Source organism: Mustela nigripes, chromosome 14 (genome assembly GCF_022355385.1).
Source record: "Mustela nigripes isolate SB6536 chromosome 14, MUSNIG.SB6536, whole genome shotgun sequence".
NCBI classification, from domain to species: domain Eukaryota; kingdom Metazoa; phylum Chordata; class Mammalia; order Carnivora; family Mustelidae; genus Mustela; species Mustela nigripes.
Genome location: NC_081570.1, coordinates 72,587,168 through 72,597,449, shown reverse-complemented (window position 1 = coordinate 72,597,449; position 10,282 = coordinate 72,587,168). Strand labels below are relative to the sequence as shown.

At 39.2% G+C, this 10,282-nt stretch overlaps 1 protein-coding gene across 1 annotated transcript in view; it reads right to left on the bottom strand.

The window, feature by feature from the left end:
- Positions 1-230: 230 nt before the first annotated feature.
- Positions 231-10,282, bottom strand: part of LOC132001982 (calcium-activated chloride channel regulator 1-like) — a 31,750-nt gene continuing 21,698 nt past the window's right edge. Inside the window, exons 9-14 of the mRNA XM_059377009.1 lie at positions 10,068-10,174; positions 7,644-7,859; positions 6,814-7,075; positions 5,588-5,758; positions 3,129-3,368; positions 231-1,648 (exon numbers count right to left, since the gene is read on the bottom strand). Of these exons, the coding sequence (XP_059232992.1) occupies positions 1,266-1,648; positions 3,129-3,368; positions 5,588-5,758; positions 6,814-7,075; positions 7,644-7,859; positions 10,068-10,174 (1,379 nt within the window). The 3' untranslated portion in view covers positions 231-1,265. The remainder of the gene's footprint in view (positions 1,649-3,128; positions 3,369-5,587; positions 5,759-6,813; positions 7,076-7,643; positions 7,860-10,067; positions 10,175-10,282) is intronic.

The window sequence follows — 10,282 nt, the reverse complement described above, 5'->3', positions numbered from 1 at the left end:
ATAGAAATAAATTTGGGGCCTATGTAGAAAAATCTCCTATTGAAAATAGTTTATTTTCAATCAGAGAGCCACCCACATCTTGAACTCATTATGCTAATGAACTGAGAACCTGAACTGTCTTTTGCAGTAATACTTCTGGGAGGCCCTGCAGTTTGTGATCAGTCTCTGTGGGGACTGTCATACTGCTAAGTTTATTTGGCTCTTTTTTTCCATTTCTTCTCCTTCCCGTTTAATCTGTCACACATCTCCAACCTTTATTCAGTTCTTCACATGGTCCTCAAAGTACCTCTTTTGAAGCATAGTTCTGATTATATGCCTCTTAATTAAAAAAAAAAAATCAGATATCCTCAGATGTTCTTTATTACCTAGAGGAAAAAAAAACAAACTCTTACTCTTTTTTTTTTTTTTTTTTCTACTCAGGACCTAGCATGGGCAGCTGAGGAACATTTGTTGAATGAACTGAATTGTACTCCATAAGAAAATGCATATGGGGCATTGGTAGAGCATTTAGCACAAAGTACACACACACAAAAACATTTATTTCTTAGTCACTTCTACTTCACATCTGGCTTGAACCTACATTTCCTACCTCATCTCCCACCACTGTGGCTTTAAGCATCACTGACTTGTAATTTCATGCACATAACATACATTTCTATGCCTAAGGAGACATCATCATCCTACTGTTTCTTTCTGCAATGCAATCTCTTCCTGAAATGGGTAATCCTTGCAAATTTAGAGAAGAGCCATTTTCCTGGTAATGTTGATACAAATAGCAAGTTGTGCCTTTTATATTTAGATAGTTGGACCTAGCACCTTTCACATGCAATTACATGTTCTTTTTTAATTGGCAAAGCTCCTTAAAATGAATTAAACATACTTTCATTTATTGATGCAAGCACCTCTTCTTTAAAAATCATTAATAGGGGTGCCTGGATGGCTCAGGTCATGATCCCAGGGTCCTGAGATTGAGCCCCACATGGGGGGGGGGGGTGGTCTCTGCTCACAGGGAGCCTACTTCCTCCTGTCTCTCTGCCTACTTGTGATCTCTGTCTGTCAAATAAATAAACAAAATCTTTTTAAAAAATCATTAATAAATGCCTGTGTGATTAAACTTCTGGATTTAAATGATAGTCTTTATACATATGTAGCCAGTTGTTTAGCATTTGATTTTATTATATCACCCTCTACGGGAAAGTTTAAAATACATTTTGGAGAATTTTATAATCAAAAGAAGGGTGGATGATTTATTCATCTCATGAAACTCAGCCCAAGGCTACTGACAGCTGCAATTCCCCTAGCCACTTCCACATTATTTTTAAAATGTGAAGGCCAGGAATGGTGCTATTGACATTGATATCAGGACAAGGAGGAGTAGGTATCTCTGGAGGAGTCAGTGGAGGAATAAACAAAGACACTCCCACAATATTAGAGATTTCTGACTTGAGATTAGACTTATCAACAGCCTGAACTGCAATGAAGAGATCCGTGCCATTTTCAAAAGGGATGTTTTCCGGTGTAAACACGAAGACTTCCTTAGAGTTGGCCTCCTTCGGGATAAGATCAGATGTGTTCACTTGAAGTGATTCAGTGAAATTGTCTCTGAGATCAAGAATACTTGCACTTATTTTAATGATATATTTGAGAGCTAAAAAGAAAAAAAATCGTGACTTGTAATTCTCAAGTGTTATAGAAGTTTTAAGTCTATAAGAAACTATATTACCATTCTATAAAGTTCTAGTGAATAAATGTAGTTGATGGTCCATATTTATAAGCATTAGTATTCTTTTTACATCCTTGTTTGTGTATCGCAACAGAGTGATAAATGTAAAACTGGATCAAGGGGTGCCTGGGTGGCTCAGTTGGTTAAGCATCTTTACCTGATTTTGGCTCAGGTTATGATTCAGGGTGGTGAGATTAAGCCCTGAAGAGCTTCCTGCTGGGCATGGAGCCTACTTAAGATTCTCCCTCTCCCTCTGCCCTTACTCCTTCACCTGTCTCCACTCTTCCCCATCACGTGCATGCTCGTGCTCTCTCGATAAATAAATAAATAAATAATTAAAACTGGGCAGGCATGAGCTAAAGTCTTGATCAGCATTTCTGTATATGCATCTGGCTGAGAGAGGAAGTCTTTAAACTATTGCTTATTGTTTATTATTTATAGAGAAGTTTGGGGTACAGTGCCTCTCAAATTTTCATGTACATAAAAAATACCCAGGGACCTTAAAAGACAGATTCTGGTTTTGTAGGTCTCATTGGGGACTGGAGTTCATTTCTAACAAGCATTTCTATGATGTCCATGCTGCCATCTGAAGACTATACCTCAAGACAAAAATCTAGTAGGACCCGAGTTTTCTCCCAAAGGTCAGTTCTGCTCCATAGAGATCTATGCTGTATTCCCAAGCCTTTCCAGAGTGATTGCTAAGAATGGGGTTTATTAAAAGACAGTTTGGTAAGATTTCAAAAAAATCTAAAGATTGCCTGTTACTGGTTGAAACCTCTTAAAAGATAAATGTGGGCCAGCTTTCCAGGTTCTAAACCTCTCCTATTTAAAAATCCTAACCTTTCATTTCATAGGACATTCACAATCCCTCTTGCTTCCTGTCTTCCCCATGCACCATAACATGTCTGTCTGCCTCACCTCCTTCTGCACCCCTATTGGCTGGAAAACTCCTTTACACGGTTCACACTGTTGGGCTGGCAGGAAGGGCTACTAAAGATGGCGAAAGTTCCCGCCACAAGACCTGAGCTCGGACAGGAGAACAAAGGCCCAAGCAGGAATCTGAGACCCCCGCCCCGGGCTCCTGTGGACCAATGGGATCCCGATGAGCAGGCGGGATATCCAAATAAGGGAAACTTCCAAAAGACCCCTGAGCTTCCTCCGAGACCCCTTAAAAGCCCCCTCCTCCCTGCCTTGGGGGCGACTTCCGCCACTCTGCTTTCCAGAGTGGCGGAACCTCGCCCGAGGGTGCCCACCTCCTCCCGGCGCAACTTTCCTGGCTCCCCTTCTCCTGAGCCCTGAAACTTCGCCGGAGAGCATTTTTAATAAATCTTGCCTTGCACCCACTTTGCCTGGTGTTGTGTTTATCTCGCCGGAAAAAACTTTACACACACCACATTCCGCTTACCTCTTCCATGATCATAATCACCCCCAGGAGCTGTCCAAGTCAAATTAATAAATTTGTTCCCTTGGATTTTTGCCTTAAGATCAGTGATTTGACAAGGTGGAAAGCGGTCAGGTATGGGAGCCTGTGGGACACCAGAGGCCACAAATGAACCTCCTGAGGTTGTTCTGCTGAAACACACTTGGTTGCCGTCAAGTTCATTCTTACTAATTTCAGGTCTCGGTGGATTCCATTTTATTTCACCTGCAACACATTACATTACACTACATTACATTACATTATATTACAAGCAACTATATGACTATACTTCCCTTTGTTTTGTTGTCGGATTGCCCTCTTCCTACTCTCGCCTTTGCCTTCTTCCACACACAAAATTAATTTGGTGTAAGATCCCAAATCAGGTTGCATCAGAGGAAAAAAAGCAAAGAGAGAATCACAGTTTATTTTATCTTACAGATATTTTCTGGAATAACAATTCTCATAATTTATTTTCATGACATTTGTCGTGGAGTTGTTTCTCTTCCCATCTTTTTGCCCATCCTGATTTTACTCTTCCTAGATCAGTTTAAATCCTACCTCTATTTTAAGCCTTCTTAGACTGCCTCAAGAAATCTCTTTCACCTAGTTAATGTGGTTGGTTTTATTATTTTTCCTATTTACTTGGTAATTAATAATTTGGACCATCAAGAATTGCCCTGATTATTTCTTCCATGCATTTTCCCCCTCTATATCTATGTTTGTGTTTTATCATTCTTATTAGATGGCAGCTTCTCATAAACTTTTATGTTAGAGGTTCTAAAATTTTATGCTTTTCGAAGACTTCCGAGTTTCCATTGAATGCCTAGGAAATTAGTGCTTGTAGCAATTTCAATATTCTTCACATTCTTGCTGAAATGTTGTATAAAAATAATCCTGGAACTCAAAGAATACCCTGACCTGCTCAATCAGTAGGGTTCTCCAATTCTCATTTCAATAAAAATATTCCGTAATACCCTAACATGGCATTACACAGAATTTACTCTTTCCTAAAACCTACTTCTTTAACCCTTAAAATTTTTGTCTGTAAAGACAGATTGATCTTCATACCCATCCATCTGGTCTTGGGCAAAGATAAAGCAGATACTGTAGCAGGTTCAGAGTTAGTATTCAATTCACCAATAGAGAGCATCTCTCTTGGTATTCATCAAGGGATAGAGGAAAAAATATGGCTCTCCAATGCCAAGCCAAGTCCTATCACAGGCCAATAACCTCTCTAGCCTCTGTTTCTCAGTCTTTAAAGTGGCATAATTAGAAGAATGTAATGTTCTAATGTGAGCAAAACACTGAGCATGAGGCTAGATATAGCCATTAAACCAAAAAGCTCCTGCCTTTTCCCCCTAACTTGGAAAGAAGAACAAATGAAAATGAACTAAGCCGAAATATGTGAAATAGCTTTGGAAGCAATGTCTTTAAAGCATTGCTTTTTCTTGTGCTCACCTTTGCATGAAACACCACATGTCCTAAAATCCTCCTTTTACTGAGCACACTCCAAGTAAATAGGACAATGGGAAGCTTCTTGGAGGAGCTATTCCTACAATACACCAGGTGCTAAGAAAAAGAGATTGATGGAAAACAAGTCCTGGAACCCATCAGTACTAGTGTTGGTCCCAATTCCAGCTCTAATCCAGGGCAAGTGTTTATGACCAAGACTGTATAGGACTGTGTGTTTCTTGGAGCACAATTTCCCCACCTGCTTACTTGTGGGCTCAGTGTACTGGCTGATACTAGGTTCATCTACTATTCTCCCAGGTCTGAGCAAGAGAAAGGAGACAGTGGGGCTTGTGATACTGATGCATATAATAAGCTGTAAATTCCCTTATTCTATAGAAATGCCACTATCAGTGGAAAGAGCTTTATTATAAAATGTTTTAAAATTTATTAAAAATAATAGCAAACATTTAACACTTTTATTTACCAGCAACAGCTCATTAGATGTATTTCCTTGTTCATTCCTCATAACTACCTTACGAGGTAGTTACCATTGTTATTCCCATTTTATAACTGAGGAAAGTGAAGCACAAAGAGATTATCTAAAATACTTTGGTAGAGGGCTAGAATGTGAACCCAGGCAGTAGAAAGCTGCTTTCAATCTATTGGCTTTCATCTGAGGGTTACTTTGCCTCTAGAGGACAGTCGATGATGTTTGGAGACATTTTTGATTGCCATGACTGTGGGGGATGCCTCTGATACCTAGTGAGTAGAGGACAGGAATGCTAGTAAACATCCTACAATGCACAGGACAGCCCCCACAACAAAGAATTATGTGGCCCAAAATGTCACAAATGTAGTGTTGGCCCAAAATATAGTGTTCAGCCTGAAAAACCCTGATATCCAATCACACCATTCTCCCCACAGGCTTATTGGTTTTCTCCTGATCCCAAGCCTTTTTATTCAAGCCAGGTGTGTGATTACAGATTACTTACCATTCTCAATCCAGCCAGGCATGTGCATGGCTCCATTCTGCTGAGGTCTCACCCTCTGTCCAGCTGCATTTATTCCTCCCAGAGCCCTCACTTTCACACTGTATCTACCATTTGTATCATAAGCCGTAAAATACCTCGAATAGATACCATCGTCCTTAGTAGCATCGGCACCTTGAAAGGAAAATGAAGAAATTGATGAATATCTGAAAGGCGGATGCACATTTGTATATTTCCAACTCATATGTGGGTTAAAAATGTTCAAAGCAAAGATAACCTTGCACTATCTCCAAGAGAGTTTAGGATTTGATTCCGTTAAAGATGAAATCTACTTTTTCTCTTAGGCGCACATGCATATGCGTGTATATGTCTCTGTGTGTGTTTAGCTTCATATGTGTATATTTTATCTTCCTGAATTGTTGTCTTTCTTTCTGAAATCAGAGGTCATGCCATGTGTCTGCTACATCCAACATAGGTCAAGGTAACTATTCATTAAGTATCTGTCGAACTGAGTTGAATTGTTGCACATTACTATGAAGAAAAAAGTTATATGATTATCTTTTTTAAAAAAAACTTATGGCTTCTCACCAGGGTAGATTTGGGTAGGAAATCCATTTATAGAATTTGTTCTAATAAGGTTACTTGCATCATAGTAAGCAGTCATGTGCTTCTATAAAGAAATGTAGAATTCTCTTTCTCTCACTCCCTGATTTCTTTAAAAAATAATGGGCAGGATTTTCATTTTGGGGGCAAACTAATGCAGAGTCTGCATAGATATAGCAGGCACATATAACTGCACATGAATTTATCTCTGCCGCTTTCTAAATGTGAAAGCCTCAATTTCTTCATCTGTAATGTAGGGTTAATAATATCTCAAAAGTGTGGTAAAGATAAAAATGAAGATACTATGACATAAAATAGCTATTAATTTTTCTCCTTCCCTTTTGGGGAGTGTGGAATATCCTCTGACAACTCCCTAGAGTATCTAAGTGTATTAAACTTGAGCCACTAATGTGTTTGGTCTTTGCAGAAGCTAAAGGTAAGCCCTTCTTCATGCTGTCCAACATTTTAAAATACAGGAATTGTGGGGAAGCAGAGAACTCTCCCAACCAGACCCCCAGTGGCGGACTCTCTGATTCTAACTGTCCGCACCAGATCATGCCCTCCTTCTGTTCCTTGATTGCTTTTTGGAAAAGAAAGAAGTGTTTTCCAATCTTTGGAATGGTTACCTGCTCCATTGTCCAGTAATTCAAGGTTAACTGTTTTACCATTCACTGATTCTATTATAGCTGTGACAGTAGCCCTGAGGATTGGCGAGGATCCTTGATGAATCTTTGCATAAACGGCCATAGGGCTAGGAAATTTGCCTTGGTCTTTGCTCATTTTAGAGGTCACTGTAATTGGAGGCAGAGTAGCACTTGAAGCACGGGAGGTTACAGTCAGAGTCAGGGTTTGTGAGCTTGCTTTCAGACTGTAACTCCAAGTACCAACCTGACCAAAACAAATGGAGATATTTCCAATTAATAACTGTAGGTGACACAGACCTGACTTTAATGCTACCTATAGGAGAGCTTATCTGGTATAAGCATGTTACAAAAGCATATTTAAGAAGATCTCTGATATTTTGTCAACCAACGGAAATTCTGGTACATTTGGGTTAACTACATGGTTCTTACTGTCAAGAAAATCCTAGTTGGGGAAAATGAGGTCAGAAAGCTGTGTCCTTATTTCCTTGGTTTCTAAAAAGCAGTATCAAATCAATGGGTCCATGAGGTGATATTTTTCATGATCCCGAAGTTTCAAGGACCATTTTGCATCTTGGCTTCTATGTAATTTGAAACTTCTCCCTTTAGTACCTGTAGAAAATATCATCAATTTCCTTTCCCTTGATTTGCTGTCATACTAATGAGATAGAGAACTGGATAGAGAATTTTCCTTGTTCTCTCTTTCATTCAATACTAACTCTCCTTTTAGCAACCACCCACATTGAAAAAGCTATTTTGTAAAAACTTCAATTTATCTTGTCAAATTGTGGGAAGGATAAAACCCTAGTCCATACCTTTGCAGTGCCTGGGATCTGGAGGTAGGCCATTCTAGTGCTTGTGTCCACTACCAAGCCATCTTGTTTCTTTCCACTAGGATCACTGAGAAGGATTTGGGGAGGCTGTGTTGTCCAAGTGATGAGAAATAACGTGTCCTTTCCCACAGTGCTGTCCACAAGCACTGTGCCATTCATCCACTGATTGTTCTGGAGGGTTAAGCCTCTACTCTCAAGCTGTTAAGAAAGAAAAACAGCTCTTTACATTCTGGAGAATATAGCCCCCATCGCACAGTCTCTTCCATTCTGCCTCCAATTCCCAGTTGCCCCATTAAAAGCCTTCTGTGATGCCTGAGTCCTTGGTTTAGTATTTAGGTCTTAATCATTATCCAGTTCTAAATTACCTTTCCTCCAGCCTTAGCTTCCACAATGTTTATTCCTACACCCAAACCAGACCACTTCCCAAATGACACTCATGAATCCCTGACTCTGACTTTATCATACTCTCTGCTTTTCCTGGAAGTCTATACATTCAACTCCATTTATCTAAGCCTTACCAATCCTTCAAAACTCGGTTCAAATGGCACTTTCTCTCTGAAATTTTCTCTAAAGTCCATCTCACTTACTGACTGAGAATTCTCTCTCCCTCCTGTGAGTTCTCACACAATCTTGTTTCTGTCACTCCTTTGATACTCTCCCAGTGTTTTCCTTTATACCTACTTGTGTTTATATCTCATCCTGTTTACTAGACTATAAACTTAACTCTTTAGGGGCCTGACTGGGACTTTTTGCAAATAACCAATGCTGGATCAAGTAGCCCCTGTGAAGATAAATGAAAATAAGTCAAGGGCCAAGGCTGATTTGTTGTTTGGAGAAGAATGAAGAAGTGGCTAGAACAGAGACTGAGGTGGGGAAGGGTTAACAGGACTTTTACAGAGAATGTGATCTTGAGGACTGTCTCCTAGATAATTATCTCCTGTCCTTAAACTGATATCTAAGAGAAGATAGGGAGGCTGGGTCATAGAGTCAGATTTCTGATTTCATAGGTAGATTTGATCTTGGATGTGGAAGAAGTAAAGGGCTCTTACACTCATATACGGAAGGGCTCCTAAATCTGATTCTTAAGGCAGGTGGGGAAATGAGTTCTGCTCATTTCTCTCTCTCTCTCACTGTTAGGCCTCTTAAATACAAAAGTAATAGGCAGAAACTGCCTGACCGTGAACTTGTCCTTCATCAGTTTAATCACTTTTTTCAGACACATTCCTCCAATTTCCAGATTGGACTCTTGAGTTCAGTTTTCTAAATCTGAGCTAGGATAACACAAATGAGTATAATCGCTATCTTCTTTGATTGAATAAATGCTACCCTGGTAGATCAGAAAACCTATTGTTTCAAAATCTGTCAATTTTTGGCTTTAACATGACATTGTTTTTTTACTTTCATCCAAACTCTCACAATAAAATTATCACAATAAAAATAATAATTCACATAGATGTGAGTTCTGATTATTTACTCTCTAGCTTAAAAATTCATATGAGTAGCTTTTGAAACTCAAGAAGAACATTTAAAATATATTTGTTTTTTTCTTAATGTATAGTCCCAAAATTTTTGAAAGAAAATTTGGTTTTCTTGACATTTTAGAACCAGATGGGCCCATGGTTCTGGTTCATATCTGGCTGAGAAACTGAGGCCCAGAAAGGGGAAGTTCTTAACCTACAGTTCGAGAGTTAATGGCAGGCCCAGGACCAGAATCCAGGTGTCTTGACAGACATCATGGGCTTTTCACAGAGCAAAACACTTTTCACCCATAAGGAAATCCTGGCAAATATCAGAGATTTGAGGTAATGGAAAAATAGAGCACATAATCCACGAACACTGACTTGTCCCAGAAAATTTGTGTTAAGTTGATCTACTGTGAAGAAAATTTTGAGCCAATTATACTGCTATGGGTGCTTGTTAACAGATGTTAAAAAAAAGAATTTTTGGACCTATTATATTGTATGTTGCTGGTTTCTGTGGAGAAGTCAATATTGTTTCCAAACAAGTAAACACTAATTGCTTTGCTTTAAAAAAGTAGTGTTACATTTTAGGAATAATGTCCAATATCAGGGTAAAACATCTATTTTTAGTTTTACCTTACTACTAGACAAATGGAGCACTTAAAAATTTTAACCATTAGGGGCACCTGGGTGGCTCAGTGGTTTAAGCCTCTTCCTTCGGCTCAGGTCCTGATCTCAGGGTCCTGGGATCGAGCCCCGCCTTGGGTTCTCTGCTCGGCGGGGAGCCTGCTTCCCCCTCTTTCTCTGCCTGCCTCTCTGCCTACTTGTGATCTCTCTCTATCAAATAGAAAGATAAAAATCTTTAAAAAAAATTTTAACCATTAAACTCTCCATTTTGGTTATAATTATTTAGAAACATGAAAAACCAGAGAGTAAAAATTCTGACCTGGATAGCACGCTGGGAGGCAGCTCCATTTCCAGATGAAAGGGCCCCAAAAGCATCAATGAGACCATTGTTCTGAGCCTGATCTGAAGCATATGTCTGTAAACCTCCTAAAACACATTTATATTATCAGAAGTTGTTTTCTAGAAAGCAAGTATTTGCACCATTTTAGCTACTGTTAAGATAGCAGAATACATGACATAAATATTCTATTGCAG